Source organism: Mus caroli, unplaced genomic scaffold (assembly GCF_978045245.1).
Source record: "Mus caroli unplaced genomic scaffold, Mus_caroli_1 scaffold_15, whole genome shotgun sequence".
Classification (NCBI taxonomy): Eukaryota; Metazoa; Chordata; class Mammalia; order Rodentia; family Muridae; genus Mus; species Mus caroli.
Window position 1 is genome coordinate 25,340,637 of NW_028227270.1, and position 22,929 is coordinate 25,363,565.

Consider the following 22,929-nt stretch of genomic DNA (forward strand, 5'->3'; position numbering starts at 1 on the left):
AAATAAAGAAAGAAATTAAAGACATTTTAGAGTTTAATGAAAATGAAACCACAACATACCCAAACTTATGGGAAATAATGAAAGCAGTCCTAAGAGGAAAACTCATAGCTCTGAATGCCTCCAAAAAGAAACTAGAGAGAGCTTACACTAGCAGCTTGACAACACACCTGAAAGCTCTAGAACAAAAGGAAGCAAATACACCCAAGAGGAGTAGACAGCAGGAAATAATCAAACTCAGGGCTGAAATCAACCAAGTGGAAACAAAAAGAACTATCCAAAGAATCAACCAAACCAGGAGCTGGTTCTTTGAGAAAATCAACAAAATAGATAAACCCTTAGCCAGACTAACTAGAGGGCACAGACAGTATCCAAATTAACAAAATCAGAAATGAAAAGGGAGACATGCTGGGCGGTGGTGGCACATGCCTTTAATCCCAGCACTCGGGAGGCAGAGGCAGGCGGATTACTGAGTTCCAGGACAGCCTGGTCTACAAAGTGAATTCCAGGATAGCCAGGTCTACACAGAGAAACCCTGTCTCACAAAAAGCAAAAAGAAAGACAAAACAAAAGAAAAGAAATAAAAAGAAAAGTGACATAACAACAGAAACCAAGGAAATCCAAAAAAAAAAAAAAATCATCAGATCGTACTACAAAAGGCTACACTCAACAAAACTGGAAAACCTGGATGAAATGGACAATCTCCTAGACAGATACCAGGTACCAAAGTTAAATCAGGATCAGATTAACAATCTAAACAGTCCCATTTCCCCTAAATAAATAGGAGCAGTCATTAATAGTCTCCCAACCAAAAAAGCCGAGGACTAGATGGGTTTAGTGCAGAGTTCTATCAGACCTTCAAAGAAGACCTGATTTCAATTCTCCTCAAACTATTCCACAAAATAGAAACAGAAGGTATTCTTCCCAGTTTGTTCTATGAAGCCACAATTACTCTGATACATAAACCACACAAAGAACAAACAAAGAAAAGAGAACTTCAGACCAAGTTTCCCTTATGAATATCAATGCAAAAATACTGAATAAAATTCTCTCAAACTGACTCCAAGGACACATTGAAAGACCCCCGAAGGGAGACCCTCACTCAAGTCTCGGGACAGCCGCGAACCCAAGAAGACACTGAGACCGAACTCAGAATATAGAAAGGAAGATTTAATAAAGGCACAACGAGTAAGCACATGAACCAGAGCTCTGGGGTCGAAACTCATACACCAAGCATGGTGTAGAGGAGAATCGACCACGACCCAAATTTTTCTCAGGCTTATATAGGGAAAAGCCAAGGGGGGAGCAGGGTAGGAAAAGTACAAGTTTGCATAACTAAGGGGTTTTGCCAAGGGTTTTTCCAAGGGGCTTTCCATAACCAAGGGGTCATGTCCTATATTTGGCAATGTACCCGATCTATTGGAACATTATCTCAAAAATGTTCTTGGGGTTGTTCCAGGAAGCCTTTATCTAAAAAATGTTCTTGGAACAGTTCTCAATTGGGAGTGGGTCGGACTCTGAGGTGAAGAGTTCAGGAATGTACTCTGGGGTGAAGAGTTCAGGAGTGTTCCGGGAACAATCTCCAGATGGGAGGGGTAGGACTCTGAGTTGAAGAGTTCAGGTGGACTCTGGGGTGAAGAGTTCAGGTAGCCAGTAATTTTCCACTTTCAACATCAAAACGATCATCCATCTTGATCAAGTAGGCTTCATCACAGGGATGCAGGGATGGTTCAATATATGAAAATCTATCAATTGTAATCCACTATATAAACAAACTCAAAGACAAAAAACAAAAAACACCATATGATCATCTCATTAGATGCTGAGAAAGCATTTGACAAAATTCACCACTCCTTCATGATAAAAGTCTCAGAAAGATCAGAAATTCAAGGCCCATACCTAAACATAGTAAAAGCAATCTACAGCAAACGAGTAGCCAACATCAAGCTAAATGGAGAAAACTTGAAGCAATTCCACTAAAATCAGGGTCTAGACAAGGCTCCCCACTGCCTCCCTAACTATTCAATATAGTACTTGAAGTTCTAGCCAGAACAATTAGACAACAAAAGGAGATCAAGGGGATACAAATAGGAAAGGAAGAAGTCAAAATATCACTACTTGCAGATGATACAATAGTATAATTAAGTGACCCCAAAAATTCCACCAGAGAACTCCTAAACCTGAAAAACAACTTCAGTGAAGTAACTGGATATAAAACTAACTCAAAAAAATCAGTGCCCTTTCTTTAACACAAAGGATAAACAGATTGAGAACAAATTACGGAAACAACACCCTTCACAAGAGTCACAAATAATATAAAATACCTTGGTGTGACTTTAACTAAACAAGTGAAAGTTCTGTATGACAAGAACTTCAAGTCTCTGAAGAAAGAAATCTAAGATTTCAGACGATGGAAAGATCTCCCATGCTCATGGACTGGCAGGATTAATATAGTAAAAATGGCTATCTTGCCGAAAGCAATCTACAGATTCAATGCAGTCCCCATCAAAATTCCAACTCAATTCTTCACAGAATTAAAAAGAGCAATTTGCAAATTCATCTGGAAGAATAAAAAACCTAGGATAGCAAAAACTATTCTCAACAAGAAAACAACTTCTGGTGGAATCATCATCCCTGACCTCAAGCTGTACTACAGAGCAATTGTGATTAAAAAACAAAAACAAAAACAAAAACAAAACAAAACAAAAAAAACCAACCCACACACACAAACAAAACAAAACAACATCAATAAAAAAAACCCTGCATGGTACAGTGACAGGCAGGTAGACCAGAGGAATAGAATTGAAGACCTTGAAATGAACCCACACACCTATGGTCACTTGATCTTTGACAAAGAAGCTAAAACCATCCAGTGGAAAAAAGACAGCATTTTCAACAAGTGGTGCTGGCTCAACTGGCTGTTGGCATGTAGAAGAATGCAAATCAATCCATTCTTATCTCCTTGTACAAAGCTCAAGTCCAAGTAGATCAAAGACCTCCACCTCAAACCAGATACACTGAAAATAGTAGAAGAGAAAGTGGTGAAGAGCCTCTAGCAAACACAGGGGAAATTTTCCTGAACTGAACACCAATAGCCTATGCTCTAAGATCAAGAATTGATAAATGGGACCTCATAAAATTGCAAAGGGCACTGTCAATGGGACAAAAAGGCAACCAACAGATTGGGAAAAGATCTTTACCAATCCTACATCCGATACAGGGCTAATATCCAATATATACAAAGAACTCAAGAAGTTAGACTCCAGAGAACCAAATAACCCTATTAAAAATGGGATACAGAGCTGGACGTGGTGGCGCACGCCTTTAATCCCAGCACTCGGGAGGCAGAGGCAGGTGGATTTCTGAGTTCGAGGCCAGCCTGGTCTACAAAGTGAGTTCCAGGACAGCCAGGGCTATACAGAGAAACCCTGTCTTGAAAAAAAATGGGGTACAGAGGTAAACAAAGAATTCCCAACTGAGGAATACCAAGTGGCTGAGAAGCACCTAAAGAAATGTTCAACATCCTTAGTCTTCAGGGAAATACAAATCAAAACAACCCTGAGATTCCACCAAACACCAGTCAAAATGGCTAAGATCAAAAACTCAGGTGACAGCAGATGCTGGCAAGGTTGTAGAGAAAGAGGAACACTCCTCCATTGCTGGTGGAATTACAAGCTGATACAACCACTCAGAAATCAGTTTGGCAGTTCCTCAGAAATTTGGACATGGTACTACCTGAGGACCCAGCAATATATCCAGAAGATGTTCCAACATGTAATAAGGACACATGCTTCACTATATTCATCACAGCCTTATTTATAATAGCCTGGAAAGAACCTAGATGTCCCTCAACAGAAGAATGGATACCGAAAATGTGGTACATTTAGACAATGGAATACTACTCAGCTATTAAAAACAATGAATTTATGAAATTCTTAGTCAAATGGATGGAACTAGAAACTATAATCCTGAGTGAAGTAACCCAATCACCAAAGAACACACATGCTATGCACTCACTGATAAGGGGATATTAGCCCAGAAGCTCAGAATAACCAAGATACAATTCACAGACCACATGAAACTCAAGAAGAAGGAAGACCAAAGTGTGGGTACTTTGATCCTTCTTAGAAGGGGGAACAAAATACCCATGGAAGGAATTACAGAGACAAAATGTGGAGCAGAGACTGAAGGAATGACCATCCAAAGACTGCCCCACCTGGGGATTCATCCCATAAACAACCACCAAACCCAGACACTTTTATGGATGCCAACAAGTGCTTACTGACAGAAGCCTGATATAGCTGTCTCCGGAGAGGCTCCACTAGTGCCTGACAAATACAGAGGTGGATCCTCGCAAGCTATTATTGGACTGAGCACAGGGTCCCCAATGAAGGAGCTAGAGAAAGGACCCAAGGACTTGTAGGGGTTTGTAGCTCCATAGGAGGAACAACAATATGAATTAACCAGTACCCTCAGAGCTCCCAGGGACTAAACCACCAACCAAAGCGTAGGCATGGTAGGACTCATGGCTCCAGCTGCATATGCAGCAGAGGATGGCCTAGTAGGACATCAATGGCAGGAGGGGCCCTTGGTCCTGTGAAGTCTCTAAGCCCCAGTGTGGGGTAATGTCAGGGCCAGAAAGCAGGAGTGGGTGGGTTGCTTAGCCAGGAGAGGGGGAAGGGATAGGGGGTTTTGGGAGGGGAAACCAAGAAAGGGGACAACATTTGAAAGGTAAATAAAGTAAATATCTAATAAAAAGAAAGAAAGAAAGAAAGAAAGACATTCTATGGCTCATTGTGATACTCATAAATATATGTTTATAACACATATAATATGTTATGTACACCAAATACATAATATATACTAAAAATGTTTATAGAAACAAAGGTTTTAAAAAATGGACTTATGCCTTTCCTTATTCCTTGAGTTTCAATCAAATATTTTCATTTCTAACAAATTTTCTGAGATGTTATATAGATTACTAAATTGATTTCACGGCTCATAGACTGAATACGCTGCCCTGTGCTGTCTGCCGTGTCCACTCGAGGATGACCACAGCGTCATCGTGAGTGGGCTCTGATGCTTAACATGGCTCCGTATTTTTGACCTCCCAATTTACACAGAGCATTACGCATTCTGTGGTTCATTCGTTCAGGTCAATTTGCTATGAAATGACCTTTCCTTAAATTGCATTTGCTGAAGGTATGACTAATACTCCTTTATTGTATATAAGACTCAACAAAAACTAGTTGTTGCATGGACAGCACGTTTCACTCTTTGACATCACATCACTTGAAATGCCAATAGCAATTTACCTTGTGGTACCATAAATGAAGGAGCACATATTTTGAGGCTGATCTCTAGGTGCTGGCTCTACACCCTGGTTATATCGTTTTTACACCTTTCTTCAACAATATGTTGAAGACAGTAATTTGAAGTGAAAATAAGTATGGTTTTCTGAAGCAATTGACCCAAAACTTAGGGTCAAGACTTTTGAAATTATGATGAAATCTAGGATTTACCTACTAGCGCAGACAAAACTTTAAGTGTATAGCCTGTCACTTGAGAGCCCCTTGCATGAGTGGTCTACCCGCTAATCACAACAGATTTTCAAGTCAGCCGGCGGCTCCTTCCAGGGGGCTGGAGATATGGCTCAGTGGTTAGAAATGGTTACCGCTCTTCTAGAGAATCCAAGTTCAGTTGGAAGCACCTATATTGAGTGAGTGATTCACAACCACCTGCCAGCTGAGGAGCTCTGACACCCTCTTCTGGTCTCCATGCATGGGTACCCATATACATATACAACACACACACACACACACACACACACACACACAAATATCTTTTTAAGTCAGAGGAATGAAACAAAAGATCATATGTAGAAACAACTACCCTGACCACCTGAAATATATTGTGCTCATTTGGTTTTAGTAGTGACTCTCAACCTTGTACTCATTGAGCCATCCTACCTCCTGGATAAAGGCTAGAACCAATCGAGGAGGTGAGCCTGTTATTTCTGTGTTTGCCAGCACATCACACCACCAAGCTGGAACACGGTCTGCTGTGGGGTAGCAACAGGGACTGAAGATGGTGGACAGCCCTCTAGAGCTGTTTACAGCTGTGCCCAGCGTTCCCATCAGTCTCATGGGTGAGACACACCACAGGGCTTCTCTGTTTTAATGAGTCAGTTAAGGTATTAGAAGCCACCAGATTGTTGTAATTTTTAGTAGATATCAGGTAGACTATCAAACGCTGAGCACAAGAGTTGCAAGCGAAGCTGTAAACCACATGAGTGGGGTTCCACTGCCACCTGCTGTCCACATGACCGAATTGCAATCTTAAGTTTGGGTATGGAAATGCGTCTGTATTCACCATGGACACACAGAAAAACCAGGTCGCTTGCTGGCAATGCCGGGAACGGGAGAGAATATGCTTTGTGAGTTTACTCTAGATTTGCCTCACCCGCCTTCACTGTCCCAGGCGCAGTCTCATGTGTCCTCTGCACTTCTTGACAGGATTGGAGGCGCCATTCCCACTGTGTTCTCCTACTTCGCTGAAGTCCTGGCCCGGGAGAAGCGGGGTGAGCACCTCAGTTGGCTCTGCATGTTCTGGATGATTGGCGGCATCTACGCCTCCGCCATGGCCTGGGCCATCATTCCCCACTACGGTAAGATGACTTCCCTCTCTATTTGTTTCCTCTCTGTTCTGAGCTCTGGCTTTCATAACACTCGGGAGGTGGAAAGGTCTGTGTACAGTAAGGCTGTCACGTGGTCCTTTGGGCATATGGATGACAGTGAGACTCCTGTGCTATTTCTGCACAGTGCTTTCGGGTCACCCCATCACTGCCTTTCCCTTAGTTGGGGCTCCTTCAGTCTAGCCTGTCTCTGACACTGTATGCCTACATTCAGAGTCAGGTCCCACAGGTCTGACTCAGTCCTTCACAACTGACCCAAGGCTATCCTTCTTTTCACTGCATTGAGTACAGAACTTGTGCTGTCTCGCTCTTTCCTTTGATAAGCCTAAAAGGTTATGTAAATGTCAAAATTATATTTAACAAGAACACAAAATCGAGACATGAATGGTCTTGGTCTGTAGAGAGCTTCCCTTTGCTGAGTGCTGAAGTTGTGAGGGATGTGTTAGCCCAAGTGGTGAGCTTTTCGTCTTTAGATTACAGCTGACCTCAGGACCTCAGGCGTCCTCAGGACCTCCAGTTGTAGAGCAGCATCGTGTCCAGGCGCTTCTGCCTCTCAACTCAGACCAGCAAAGAGAAAGACACTTGACATGTTACTCTGTGGGAACTAGAGGACGAGAAAAGGAGATGCAAACATTGTGCAAAGTCTAACCCTACTCACAGTTGTTCCCAGAGCTACTGCTGGTCGGCCCACAGGCAGCCTTTGTGGCAATGAGGTGCTGTGGCCAGCAAGATGGCTCCATGGCTAAGCAAGCATTGCTCTTGCAGAGGACCTGAGTTCAGTTCCCAGCACCCACATCAGACAGTTCACAGCTACCTGTAACTCTGGCTCCAGGGGTACCCAACATCTCTGGCCTCTATGGGCACTGGTGGTACTCATGTGCACATATCCCTCCACAAACAAACACATACACATAATTAAAAAGAATAAAAATAAATCCTTTTTTAAAAAGGTACCATCTGAGTGGGCAAAACTGCAGCTCCATTCAATATTTTTGCATGGGTAAGAGGGAGATAACTCTCTCTGTGTCTCTGCTCCCCATTCACTCTGCTGTTTCTCTCTTTTCCTCCCTACCCCTACTTAGCCCTCTCTAAGACGGCCTTTTCCATTGTCTCGCCTGCTCATGACACCTCCACTCCTTGACTAAAGCCGGCTCTCTCTGGAGCTCCTTGGCTGCTTGTGGATTCTCTCCTGGCCCCTCCCCTCCCTCCATATCACTCAGCTCTCATCTCCAGGCCATGCTAACCCTCTTAGATTAGCTTCTGGCTTTTTTTTCCTGCTAGGGATTCAGCCCCTGTGACTCTCCCTAACACTTCCCTTCCTGTACCTATGCATGGCCTGCACACTTTTTTTCTTTGCCAGCCTTTGCCAGTGGCTGACCCCCAGGGATAAGCACACGTAAGCTCTTTCATTTTAATATCAAACAGAGCAAACTAATTCATCTATAACTAACTCATCTATCAAAATGAATCAATCCATCTCTAGCTGGCATGTCACAAATCACATTGTGAAAGGTGAGAATTTAACAGAATGAGATGACTGCGATTGGCTTTGATTGTGATGTGGGTAGAACCTTGAAAACAATGGCCCAGAGAGTAAAGTCAGCCTTGGGATGGTAAAGTCTTAGGGCCCAAATTTCTGGAAGTCTTTCCATGACCACAAGTGTAGAACTAACAGCAAATCATCACAATCAAGTCCTGTCTGCCAAGTGGAGCCAACAGGGTGGGGTGGGGATTTTTTATTTTTTTTAGACACCCTTGCTAGATTCGCTGTTGGCTTTGAAGAGCTTTGTTTGCTTTTTCAAAGGCTGTAGTGGCACTGAAAGACTCCGAGAGGAGCCCCTCGTTCAGGCCTCAGGACAATAGCGGACACCGAAGAACTCATGATAGACCAAGCTTGATGTAAACAACACGAGGCTTTATTCGGGGAAAGCCAGAGCTCTGGGGATGACTCATATCCCACGCAGGGGTAGAGGAGTCGACCTCGAGGGGAAAGAGGTCCCAGTTTTTATAGGCCCTCAGGGGGAAAAGGAGAAGGGGGTGAGTAGGGGATTTCCAGATCTAAACAATGTCTATTCTCAAGAAATGGGTATGGAAGGGGTACAAGGAAAGAGTCTGGTGCAGGTGTAGCAACTCAGGATTGGCCGGGCTGTGGTTGCTGGGGAGATTTTCTGACTCTTTCTCAGCAACCAATATCACAAACACCTGGCAATGGGCTTCATCAGTGGGCACACACATGGGTTCAAGGAATGGTCAAAACATTGGCAGACACACGGGTTCAAGGAGTGGCCAGAGCATTGTGCACCTCTATTTTTCTAAATCAGTGAAGCTAGTTCTGCTAACAGTGACATCTATCTTGCCAATTTCAGGGCTTCTGTGACCTTTTATATTCTGTCAGGATCTTTCAGCACGTGCACTCTTTTAATCCCAGTGCTTGGGAGGAAGAGGCAGGCAGATCTCTGTCTACAGAGTGAGATCCAGGACAGCCAGGGCTACAAACCAAACCTAGTCTAAGAGGAAGAAATCAAAAGTTCCTAGGCTGAGGTGTCTGCAGGTGAGGTTGCCGTCACAACAGCTTTCTTGGGGGCGTCCCTCACAGAATGACTTAGCCACATGCGCATTGTTCTATGGAAATTACCCCTTTTCGTAAACTTTTTCTACTCCCCCACACTCAAATTGGATCCTCTAAGGTGAGGACTCAGCATTGTTTTTATTCTTACCCTTTCCAGCGTAAAGTATGAACAACAACAACAACAAACCAAATTATATATAGTTGATTTTTACAACCTAACTTTGTATGGTGCAATGTGGCTAACCCTGTAAAACCCGAGTTAGATCTCTGGAATCCCCATAGTGGAAGGAAAAAACTGACTCCACAAAGCTGTTCTCTGAACTCATCGTGGGCACCAAGGTGCACCCAGATACACACACACACACACACACACACACACCATTAATAAAGGAATAAATGCAAAAAAAAATTTTTTTTTAATAGACAAAGAACAAAATGTTTAGGGGCAAGCTTTATACTCTCAATGGAAAGCCTGCTTTGTCTGAAAGACTCTGAAGCCCATAGAAACACGAGCGGGTAGCAGTTCCTCTTCCATCACTCCATCCTCTCTCATCCATGAGCTCTATCCATGTAGGGCTGTGTAAGGGGGAATTTGAGAGCATGGTGTCATGACTTGAAGTTAGGTATTGCTTTTCTCAAGCCAACAGTAGCATCTGGAAGGAAAGTGTGGATGGATGGTCAACCTCTATGTTGCAAATATGTTTCAGCTGGTAAATGCACACACACACACACACACACACACACACACACACACGGCTCTCTTGGCAACCCTGAGTCCAGATGCTTCTCTTCTGCCTCCAGGGCACGAGCATCAGTGGGGATCCCGAGCCAGAAGCAACTGAGATACAGGCCATGGTGCCACACAAACCTCTGAGGCAAAACACATCTTAAGTTTGCCCCAAGGCTTCTGAAAGAATTCTTGAGCAGCAGAAAGAGAGTTTTGATGGCTTCATGGCCTGGTAAGTTAAGACATGAGTGCTAATGGTGGTGGGAGGTAAGGCTAGATAACGGGACCAGCCTAGGCTTTGAACCAGCATCGGATGGTGATGGCACTTTTCTCTGCTCATTCAGTCTTTGGTAAAGTTAAAGCTTTATCCAGAGCCAGGTAGTTGGTAATACCTGAAGATTTCCAGTATAAAAATCACTCACCTGTAATCCTAGCACTGAGCAGGGCTACATAGTACATTTCAGCAGAGCAGGGCTACACAGTGAAGCCCTGCCTTATTCTCCATCTCTTCGCTCCCCCTTCCCTCGTCTCCCTCCTCCCTTCACCCTTCCTTCCCAGCAAACTAAGTCTCAAGACCCAGAACAGCAGGCTTTGCCCTTCTCCAGCATCTCCCCTGCTCTCCACCTGCACGCAGGAGCTGCTGGGATGCCCGATTCACTCCTGATAGCTGAAGCATTGTCACTAGAACAAGGGGTAAGGGAGGAGACAGCAAAGCCAGGGAGCACTCCTGGCCTCAAGCACTAGGTGCCCATAACAGCCATAACTAAGGGTATAGCTCTCCTGGGCACCTCCTCGCAGAACCTGACCCAGTGGAAACTGCTACCAGCACATAAAGGGACAAGCCAGGTTTTCCTCTGCTTCAGAAGTTGTATTGCCATAACTATCTAGATTTGTTGTATTATGCTTATGTTGATATTGTCCATTATGCACATATAGCTTCTCTCTTTCCACCATGTGAATTCTGAGAATCAAACACCAGGACCAACAGCAAGCACCTTACTCACTACGCCATCTCCCCAGCCCTGGGTTGATTCTTGCCAGCACCTGTGGCTCACACGGTGACAAACGGGAGCTTGCAGGTGGCTCTTTGCTTATATCATTTTCTTAGATGTAAACCCGGAAGAGGCTGGAACCTCATTCTACACCCCTGAGGCACTTTGTTTTTAGGTATTGCCTTTGTTTATTTATTCATTTATTGTTGTGTGCGTGCACATGCACACACATGTAATACAGTGCGTGTGTCAAGCACGGACCACAACTTACAGGAGTCCTTCCTCTGTTTCCACCATGTGGGTCATGGAGATGGAAATCAGGCCAACGGGCATCTTTACCAGCTGAGCCATCACCAGACCTCTTGAGGCGTCTTCACAATGCTGTCTGCGGTCGCTGTACCACGCATATTCTTAACACCGTGTTCAAGAGTTTCCTCTTTCCTCCCCATCCTCAGCAGCGCTCCTTGATGTTTTAGGGCAGCAGTTTTCACTGAGGTGATGGTCTCCCGGTGACCGTGGGTGGGAATGAGCAGGATTTTCAAAAACAGACACAGTTCAGATGGAAGAGTCCTCCGCATACTCCCCTTCGTCTCCCTCTGCACGCTCTCCGGTAATGAGAACTCATCAGCGTTTAATGGAAACCCAATTACCTTCGGGGGAAATGGAAGCCGGGCTGAATCATCGCCCTGGCCCTCCCTGCTGAAGCCTTCAGTGAGGCCGGGACGCGGGGGATGCTACTGCACTGCAGTGCTGTCTGCTCCATTATACTCCCTCGTCACTGTACTCTCTGGTAAACTAGGATGTGCATCGGCTGAGCTGTTCTTTTCTGCAGGGACATCCCAGCGAGGAGCAAGGATGCTCAGTCAGCTAAGGGAGAGGATTTTTTAGCATGAAGAGCTTTGGCCCTAAAAGCTCATTCACAGTGCACCCAGCACCCGAGAGCCAGCCCCGCAGGCTGTATCTGGCACATCCTTCACTGCAAACATCAGAGAACCAAACGCACATCTGTATGGCCAAAGTCCACCACTGAACCCCACCCCTTCAACCACAGAGAGATGGTGGCCTGGAAAATACACATCTTCCCAATGATGTCCAAATTACCTGTCCTTGGACGAGACACACGTGTCTCTCTCTTACTGAGGAGGAAAGGAGAGGAGACCACAGCTGGCTAAGGAAGGGACAAGGAGGCATCTCTTTGACCACAGAAGAAAGGAATTATGACCAGTAGTATCTTTCTGTACACCACTACTCCCTTGAGCTCTTAAGCCTCTAAGTTCTCCCTGGGCACTGCCAATGAGCAATTGGAAATTGGCAACCATGGCAACTGTCATGGTTTGAGTATGTTTGACCCAGGGAATGGCATTATTAGGAGGTGTGACCTGGTTGGAGTAGGTGTGCTACTGGGCATAGGCTTAAGACCCTAATCCTAGCTGTCTGGAAGTCAGTCTTCCACTAGCAGCCTTTGGATGAAGATGTAGAACTCTCAGTTCTTCCTGCACCATGCCTGCCTGGATGCTGCCTGCCATACTCCCACCTTGATGATAATGGACTAGACCTCAGAACCTGTAAGCCAGCCCAAAGTTTATGTTGTTCTTATAAGACTTGCCTTGGTCATGGTGTTTGTTCACAGTAGTAAAACCCTAACTAAGATAGCAACCCCAAGCCGGGCGGTGGTGGCACACGCCTTTAATCCCAGCACTTGGGAGGCAGAGGAAGGTGGATTTCTGAGTTCAAGGCCAGCCTGGTCTACAGAGTGAGTTCCAGGACAGCCATAGCTACACAGAGAAACCCTGTCTCGGGAAAAAAGAAAAAGATAGCAATCCCAGTAGATATCCAGTCATCAAAAGTGGCAACGACTTCCAAGCCTATTGGTGGAGGTCTGTGATCCCAGCTATTTGGATGCTGAGACAGGAAGGTTGCAAATGTATGACTTCAATGGACTACAGAGTAATTCAAGGCCAGTCTGGGCAACTTAATGAGACCCTATCTCAAGAATTTTTAAGTTTTAAAAAAGGGGGGCTCAGAGATAGAGTTTCCTACCCACTGAGCAAAGCCCTGCGTCCCATCCTCAGCACCACAGGAAAACAGGCAAAGTGGCAGAAAGGTTGACTGTGGGATTCCTTCCCCACCTTAGATAACCAGGATGTCTGTACTTAGTGTGAGCACAGAAACTACAGGGAAATCACAAGAACGAGCCAACACACAGTTGCCCAGAGGATGAGACGGAGGGGAGAAAGAAGGACCTAACAGTTAAGACAAAGGAAGAGAATCAGGAGAACATAACATCGTAAAACCCAGGGGCCTGGAATGCAAGGAAGCCACACTCTCCACTCATGTCCATGAAGCAAATGTTTCCAATGGACACATAGCACAAGGGTGTGAATTGTAGTGATTTTCTGCTCTGATGTTGACATGAGAGCTGCATGTGCCTGTCCTACTGCCGCTGCTTGTTGGCACTACCACTTTATATCCAGCATCTCATCAGCCAGGGCTCTTAACCATTGAATCATCTCTCCAGCCCTCTGCTCATTTCTTAAAAGAAAATTTCACACTACAAAATGAAATATGTGTCCTTAAGGCAAAATCCAACATCAATAATCCTGACTGTTCACAATAGAAGAAAATGTCTGCTTTTTCCTACGGGAGGTCAAGTTCTCCAGTATTTTGGGGGGCTCTAGTCTACTGGTTGGGTTCAGGTTCACATTTACTTTGAAGAGGACTTAGCTGTCTAGTCACCTATGATCTGAGGACCAAATAAGTCTGAAGTACACTGGCTGGGATCTTGAATACCTAGTAACTACTCTAAAACAACATACAACGTCCTTGTTTACTTGAATGACACCCACCCTTCAGATAGTACCTGGCACACATCCATATGTATGAAGCATCTTATCTGAAGGGAATAGAAAGTAATCTATACATAATGAAATCTTCCAGTGATAACAATATACTTAAGCAAGTGGTCCTTGGAGGCTTGTGTCTCACAAAGAAAACAACTCCGCATGACTTAATGAAAAATTATGCCAAAAGGATGCTTGTGATACTCGGTGACACTCGGTGATATTCAATCGACAGATTCTGTGACACTTTTTCTTAAACTGCCTTTTCTTTTGGCCTCAGAACTTTTTTAGCTTTCTGATGAGTCGTGTTGAGCACTTAAGAGAATATTCTTGGGGCTGGAGAGATGGCTCAGTGGTTAAAAACACCAACTGCTCTTCCAGAGATCCTGAGTTCAATTCCCATTAACTACATGGTGGCTCACAACCATCTATAATGGGATCTGATGCCCTCTTCTGGCATGAAGGTGTACATGCAGGTACAACACTCATACATAAAATGAATAAATAAATCTTTTTTATTGGTTATTTTGTTTATTTACATTTCAAATGTTATCACCACTTCTGTTTTCCCCCCTGAAAACTCCCTACTCCACCTCCTCCCCCTGCCTCCACAAGGGTGCCCACCCACCCACCCACTCCCACCTCACCACCCTGGCATTCCTCTATTCTGGGGCATCAAGCCTTCACAGGACCCAGGGCTTCCCCTCCCACTGATGCCAGACAAGGCCATCACAGTCATGGCCTTGTTTATTCTTTGGTTAGTGGTTTAGTTCCTGGGAGCTCTGGACTGCCTCATTGGTTGATATTGTTCGTCCCATGGGGTTGCAAACCCCTTCAGCTCCTTCAGTCCTTCCACCAACTCCTCCATTGGGGTTCCCGTGCTCAGTCCGATGTATGGCTGCAAGCATCCATATCTGCATCCAAAAGACTCTCTGACAAAGCCTCTCAGGAGACCTCTACTTCAGGTTCCTGTCAGCAAGCAGTTTCCAGCATCAGCAAGTGCCTGGGTTTGGTTTCTGCATGTGGGATGAATCCCCAGGTGTGGCAGTCCCTGGATGGCTCCTCCTTCAGCCTCTGCTCCACTCCTTGTCTCTGTGTTTCCTTTAGACAGGAGCAATTCTTAAAATTTTGTGAAGGGTGAATGGGCCCATCCCTCAACAGGAGGGCCATGCCTAACCTGTGGATATGGTCTCTACAGGTTCTCTCCCCCCATTGTTGGGCATTTCGGCTAATGTCATCCACGTTGGGTCCTGGGAGTCTCTTGATTTTCTGGCATCTGGAACTTTCTGGTGGCTAACCACGTTCCCCATCTCCCATTGCTACATATCTCTGTTCAATTTCCTGACCCTCTGTACATCTCCTCCTCCTCCCATACTTGATCCTGACCCCCCTTTTTTCCCTTCCCCTCTTTTCTTCCTCCCAAGTCCCTCCTGCCCTCCACCTCCCATGATTATTTTGTTCTCCTGTCCAAGTAGGACACCCACACCCTGGTCTTCCTTTTTCTTGACCTTTATATGATCTCTAAGTTGTATCATGGGTATTTCGAGCTTTTTTCCCTAATATCCACTTATCAATGAGTGCATACCATGTGTGTTCTTTTGTGACTGAGTTACCTCACTCAGGATGATATTTCCTAGTTCCATCCATTTGCCTAAGAATTCCATGAAGTCGTTGTTTTTAATAGCTGAGTAGTACTCCGTTGTGTAAATGTACTACATTTTCTGTATCCACTCCTCTATTGAATGACATCTGGGTTGTTTCTAGCTTCTGGCTATTATAAATATTGCTGCTATGAACATAGTGGAGCATGTGTCCTTACTACATGTTGGAGCATCTTCTGGGTATATGCCAAGGAGTGGTATAGCTGGGTCCTCAGGTAGTGCTATGTCCAATTTTCTGAGGAACCGCCAAACTGATTTCCAGAGTGGTTGTACCAGCTTGCAATCCCACCAGCAATGGAGGAGTGTTCCTCTTTCTCCACATCCTCGCCAGCATTTGCTGTCACCTGAATTTTTCATCTTAGCCATTCTGACTGCTGTGAGGTAGCATCTCAGGATCGTTTTGACTTGCATTTCCCTGATGACTAAGGATGTTGAACATTTCCTTAAGTGCTTCTCAGCCATGTGAGATTCTTCACTTGAGAATTCTCTGTTTAGCTTTGTGCCCCATTCTTAATAGGGTTATTTGGTTCTCTGGAGCCTAATTTCTTGAGTTCTTTGTATATTTTGGGTATTAGCCCTTTATTTGATGTACAGTTAGTAAAGATCATTTCCCAGTCTGTGGGTTGCTGTTTTGTCCTATTGACAGTATCCTTTGCCTTGCAGAAGTTTTTCAGTTTTATGAGGTCCCATTTGTCAATCATTAATCTTAAAGCATAAGCCATTGGTGTTCTGTTCATGATATTTTCCCCTGTGTCCAAGTATTGAAGGCTCTTCCCCATTTTCTCTTCTATTCAATTCAGCGTAGCTGGTTTTATGTGAGTGTCCTTGATCCACTTGGACCTAAGCTTTGTACAGGGAGATAAGAATGAATCAATTTGCATTCTTCTACATGCAGACTGCCAGTTGAACCAGCACCATTTGTGGAAAATGCTGACTTTTTTCCATTGGATGGTTTTAGCTTCTTTGTCAAAGATCAAGTGACCATAGGTGTGTGGGTTCATTTCTGGGTCTTCAATTCTGTTCCATTGATCTACTTTCCTGTCTCTGTACCAATATCATGCAGTTTTTATCACTATTGCTCTATAGTATAGCTTGAGGCCTAAGAAGGTGATTCCCCCAGAGGTTTTTTTTTATTGTTGAGAATAGTTTTTGATATCCTGGGTTCCACTATATAAACAAACGCAAAGGAAAAAATTATGATTATCTCACGAGATGCTGATAAACCCTTTGACAAAATACAATACTCATTCATGTGTAAAGTATTGGAGAGATCAGGAATTCAAGGTTCATGCCTAAGTATAATAAAAGCAATATACAGCAAACCAATAGCCAACGTCAAACTAAATGGAGAGAAATTCTAAGCAATCCCATTAAAATCAGGAACCAGAGAAGGCTACTCACTCTCTCCCTACCTATTCAATATAGTACTCAAAGTTTTAGCCAGAGCAATTAGATGACAAAAGGAGATCAACAGGATACAAAAATGGGAGGGAGGAAGTCAGATATGATTTGCTAGAAGTCCAAGACCAAAGTCCCAAGAGGGCTAGTTCTGGTGAAAGCTATCTTTCTGACGTGCAGACAAGCCTCTTCCTATTGCCCCTTCACATGGCATGAGTGGCAAGATCTCTTCTTATAAAACACATTCCTGTTTGGTTAGGGCTCCATCCTTAAGATCTCTGTGAGCCTTAAGGGCCCTATCTTCAGATACAGTCATACTACAATACTTAAGCTATAAATTTGGGGAAACACAATTGGACCCATAGCAGTATTGACCATAATCTTAGCAAAAGGAAAAAACAAAAGGAAGGGGGTTGAACCCTCCAGACATTAGAAAACAAGTCTACCCTCAGAAGATACTGGACTATAGTCTTTTTTTTTTCCTAATATTTATTGCTATTCAACACAAAGTGCAAAAACTAACCTGATAATACTCTTTCCAAGGTCTTGCCGTAACTGTATGGTCCATAGAACTTCCTGCCTCCTTTCTGTCCATATTTCCATATTTTGGAGTTGACAAAACACATATGTGAAGTTCAGTCAGAACTCTCTGAGAGGAACTGTACTAAAAGCACCCTTGCTTGGCTGATTTCACCATTAACCTAATTAGATCCCTCAGCCAAGGCTTACACTTAGCATCATTATGGAGTGTTGGTAACTAACTGCTTTGCTTCTAAGTGAGCTTCCACCTGGAGGAACATAAAAAGCCATCCCATCCCATTCCAAAATGCCTCTCTGTGTGCCTTGTGTTCATTCCTCAGTCTCTCATGAATGATGTTGAGCTGCCTCAAGAAGCAGCAAATGGAGTTTTACAGAAGAGCAGAGAAGTCTTCCTTTGTATCTCAGGGTACAAGTTGCTGAGCCTGGATATCATTTTCCTTCCATGTGTGTAGTGCCGTCCTTGGAAGCTTTAATTATTTTTTAGCTATCCAAGATGGTTAAGGTTAAAAGTTTTAGCATTACCCATCTGATGGGTGGCACATAATATTCTTCCATTTATATAACTTAAGCCGAACCTAATCGCCTCACATCACCTACCAGCAGGAGGTATGGATGCTAAGTAAGTTACTCTCTTACTGTATGATAATGGTGATTAGGTTGCATGAAGGTGTCTGTCAAAATCAAGGCACCTTAGTTTTGTTGTGAGTTGCTTTTAGAGGGTATCAAGGCAATCCAAGGAGGTCTTAGCAAATGTGCCTCACAAGTACTGTTCAGTATTCCTGTATGACTGATTGTCTGATATGCACAGTTAGCCACACACAATAGCATCTTATTAGAAGAAGATCTTTAAATGGTACAGCATTGTTCAAGTTTGGAAGGTACTTCCAAATCCATAGGAATGGTCTGGTATTTTCTGAAACGCCTCAATACAGGTCCCTTGAGGACAGAGTAAATTCCATTTCTCATTTACTCTTCATTCTTACGCTCAACCCTGAATGCCCCTCCAAATAGGCAGCCCATCTCGCTGTAGAATGTGTAAGAAACCCGGCAGTTGCTCAAGATTCTAAGGGAACATTTTTGAAAAAGATGGCAGTAAGCCTGAGTAGTTGAGAAGTGAGGTCAGGCTCAAAATCTGGCGAAAATCAAAAGAAACAAAAATATTACAAGAGAAGAATATGGTCAAATAGGCCTGTTAGATCTTAGGCAATGCTCTTGTGCAATTGTGTAATAGGAGAAAGGATTGAATAATTAAATCAATGTATATTCATCCATTGCCTGGTCTTCTGAGCGACCGGTAGGGAATCTTAATGACATGACTTGCATGAGTTTGTAAGTTGGTTGAGGGCCATGGAATGAACACACACACATTCATACATATATAATACATGTAATATATATGATCTATTTGTTTTTAAATTATCAACTCTCCAGTGGCACTGCACAGGTGCATCAGCAGTGAAGAGTACACACTGTTCTTGCTAAGGTCAATCCTCACATTGAAGTGGCTCACTACTGCCTGTAACTCGAGTTCTAGGCCATCTAATGCCTTCTTCCAGCCTCATGTTCACTTGCACTCACATGCACAGACCCACACAGAGGCATAAACATTGTGCAGGAAATGTAAAAAAACAAGTCTTCACATTACCCAGTGAAGAAGTGAGCCCCTTGCCAGTAATGGGACTCAATGTTCACTTAAGTTATTTGATAAAGGTATACCTGTATGCTTTGGGTCTGAAAATATTTATTGAATGGCCACCTTTCTTCCTGGCCAGAGTCTAGAAGCCATCAGAGCCTCTAGGCTAAGATAGGTGTGCAGAGAAACATCTCATATGGGGTAACAGTGAAGGGTCAAAGGCCCTGATGCTTATCCGCCTTGCAGTACCCAACAGCTACCAAGCACTCCTTCATCCAGTACTTTGATAAACTTGGGAAGTAAACTTTGCTGGAGCCATCTTGGATTCTCTGTTCTTTACCTTAGAAATGGTGTTACTAAGTGGAGGCAGGTTCATGTCACCTAGAGAACACATGGAGCTGGGGAAATAAGGAAGGAACAGGGGCTAAATTGTGAAGGATAGAGGAGTCCTGGCTCACTTCACCCAACAGTTTAAGGCAGAGATGGCCAACTTAGAGATGCTTGACCCTACACAGGTGGCATAAACAACAGAGGAGCAGGCTATGGCACCTTCTGTCATAATGGCCCCTGGTCGCAGTGAAGCTTTTCAGAAGCCTTATCTTAGGTTGTTGAGAAAAGTCACATTGCATGATCATGTATTGCCCTTGGGGACTAGCCAGGCAGAGGACAGCAGCAGAGGGCAAGTGACAGAGCCAGCCCCTCACTTAGACCATGCTCCTTTCTGTCTCTGCTATGTATGGTTTGTACTCAAGGCAAGCAATACAGCTTCTGTCTCCACAAGAGTAGAAAAAATAAATGAAAGATTGTGGAAGGAGCATACCTCCATCTAACTCCGAGGTAGTCTCAATAGAACCAAACAGAAGAGGCTGTGAACCCAAAGCCTTGCTGGGGTTTTCTTCCAGGCCTTCCTGTGCCCGATGCATCACATGCCTCTGCCTTGGATTTTCTTTGCATCCTCAATAAAAGACAAATATGTCTTTAGTCCTCCAAGCAATTACTGGACTCTAAAGCTAGAAGTCAAGTTTCATCATGACCTCAACTGCATTGAATACAAGGTCTGATCTAGTCTGACCTCAGTCTTTTGTTGAAGTGACTCATAAACCCCCATCATCAAAGCACTTTGTACATATAGTCAAAGGCAGTTGCCCCCAGCTGACTCATTTAATCAAACTTGTGCTGTGAGCTGAGTTTTGCCCTGTGAGTCACTGTGCTTAGGAATGGGGTTCCCACCCTGGGGTTGTTATGAGAAATGGAGCTTGGAGTGAAAGAACTCCATTCTAGCATGTCGAAAAGATGTCGGATCTTATAGGAGCAATTCCCTAGCTTAGCAGAATCATAAGGAACCCTGGCGCTACCCATCATGCAACTGGGGTTTTGTCATGGCTAAAGGGTTGCTGTGGTGTGGTCATTGAATGTAGTCTCAAACTCCTAGGTGGATTTCTTACTTCCACCTTGTCTTCTAGCCTGTGCTTTACATTTGAGTTTTGGTGCATCATATCTGTGGTCTTTGCTCTATGTAGTATGCAGGGCATTCTTGGGTACTCTGTTGTATCAGAGGACATGTCCCTTCTCCAGCCATATAGCATGCCCTCGGGCATTGTCAGAGGAAACACTTCTCATGTGCCCATGGTTTAAATGGCACTGAGATATCCTGAAAGAGGCTCAGGTAACCAGACAGGCTGTCTATGAATTATGGCAAAGGAAATGCAAAGCAGGGAGGTTCTGTGAAGTCTAAGGGATGTCACCTTAGACTGTCACCCATGTCCCCTGTCACCCATGGTGGGAAAGCCAGTCTCAAGACAACAACAAAAAAACAAAAAAAGTGAAAGGGTTATGAAGAGATTGGGGGATCAGGCTTTAAGGTTGTTTTTTTTTCTAAAGTATGTGGAGGACGTTTCTGTAGTGTACACATTCAAGAAAAAATCTGATGATACTTATTTTTTTATTAGATATTTTCTTTATATACATTTCCAATGCTATCCCAAAAGTTCCCCATACCCTTCCCCCCACTCCCCTACCCACCCACCCCCACTTCTTGGTCCTGGTGTTACCCCGTACTGAGGCATATAAAGTTTGCAAGACCAAGGGGCCTCTCTTTCCAATGATGGCTGACTAGGCCATCTTCTGATACATATGCAGCTAGAGATACGAGCTCTGGGGGTACTGGTTAGTTCATATTGCTGTTCAACCTATAGGGTTACAGACCCCTTCAGCTCCTTGGGTGTTTTCTCTAGCTTTTCCATTGGGGGCCCTGTGTTCCATCTTATAGATGACCGTGAGCATCCACTTCTGTATTTGCCAGGCACCGGCATAGCCTCATACCAGACAGCTATAACAGGATCCCTTCATCAAAATCTTTCTGGCATATGCAATAGTGTCTGAATCTCCGGGTGGGGTAGTCTCTGGATAGTCCATCCTTTCATCTTAGCTCCAAACTTTGTCTCTGTAACTCCTTCCATGGGTATTTTGTTCCCTATTCTAAGGAGGAATGAATTATCCACTCGTTGGTCTTCCCTCTTCTTGATTTCCTTGTGTTTTGCAAATTGTATCTTGGGTGTTCTAAGTTTCTGGGCTAATATCCACTTATCAGTGAGTGCATATCAAGTGACTTCTTTTGTGATTGGGTTACCTCACTAAGGATGATATCCTTCAGATACATCCATTTGTCCAAGAATTTCATAAATTCATTATTTTTAATAGCTAAGTAGTACTCCATTGTGTAAATGTACCACATTTTCTGTATCCATTCTTCTGTTGAGGGACATCTGGGTTCTTTCCAGCTCTGGCTATTATAAATAAGGCTGCTATGAACATAGTGGAGCATGTGTTCTTATTACCAGTTGGCACTTCTTCTGGGTATATGCCCAGGAGAGGTATTGCTGGATCTTCTGGTAGTATTATGTCCAATTTTTTGAGGAACCTTCAGACTGACTTAAATCAATGGCCTTTCTCTACACAAATGATAAACGAACTGAGAAAGAAATTAGGGAAACAACACTGTACTGGCTATTTTTGTGTCAACTTGACACAGCTGAGTTATCACAGAGAAAGGAGCTTCAGTTGAGGAAATGCCTCCATGAGATCCAACTGTAAGGCATTTTCTCAATTAGTGATCAAGGGGGAAAGGCCCCTTGTGGGTGGGACCATCCCTGGGCTGGTAGTCTTGGGTTCTATAAGAGAGTAGGCTGAGCAAGCCAGGGGAGGCAAGCCAGTAAAGAACATCCCTCCTTGGCCTCTGCATCAGCTCCTGCTTTCTGACCTGCTTGAGTTCCAGTCCTGACTTCCTTTGGTGATGAACAGCAGTATGGAAGTGTAAGCCGAATAAACCCTTTCCTCCCCAACTTGCTTCTTGGTCATGATGTTTGTGCAGGAATAGAAACCCTGACTAAAACAAATTGGTACCAGGAGTGGGATATTCCTGTGACAACCTGACCATGTTTTGGGGAGGACTGTGGAAGGACTTTGGAACTTTGGCCTTGAAGATCCATTCGTTGTTAAGAGCTCTGTCAGATGTTGTGTAGGAGCTTGGAAGATAATGTTGAGAACAGTGCAGAAGATGGAGGTCTGGTTTGTGAAATTTCAGAGGGAAAATTAAAGACTCTTTTCAGGGCCGTTGCTGTTTTGATTGTGAAGATTTTGTAGTTCTGGTTAGCTGGGGCTGAAGAATCACCTGTGATTAACAAGATACCAGAACTACTAAAGCAAAAACTTTGCATTACTGGGACTATTGATGCTGGTTAGCTGGAGCTAAGAAATTAGCGGTGATTAAGAAAAGACCAGCATCGTTGAGGTGACATCTTCTGGGAAGTGTTTTCTGAAAGCACAAAGAGGCTGTGTTCCAGAGATAGGCAAGATTGTACTCCTTCTGCAGCGGGACT

At 44.0% G+C, this 22,929-nt stretch overlaps 1 protein-coding gene across 2 annotated transcripts in view; it reads left to right on the forward strand.

Annotated features, from left to right (window-relative positions):
* Sv2c (synaptic vesicle glycoprotein 2C) overlaps nt 1-22,929 on the forward strand; it is a 180,735-nt gene that overhangs the window by 96,152 nt on the left and 61,654 nt on the right. For both annotated transcript variants that reach the window (XM_021180140.3, XM_029484979.2), the window contains exon 4: nt 6,513-6,664. In XM_021180140.3, the coding sequence (XP_021035799.1) occupies nt 6,513-6,664 (152 nt within the window). The remainder of the gene's footprint in view (nt 1-6,512; nt 6,665-22,929) is intronic.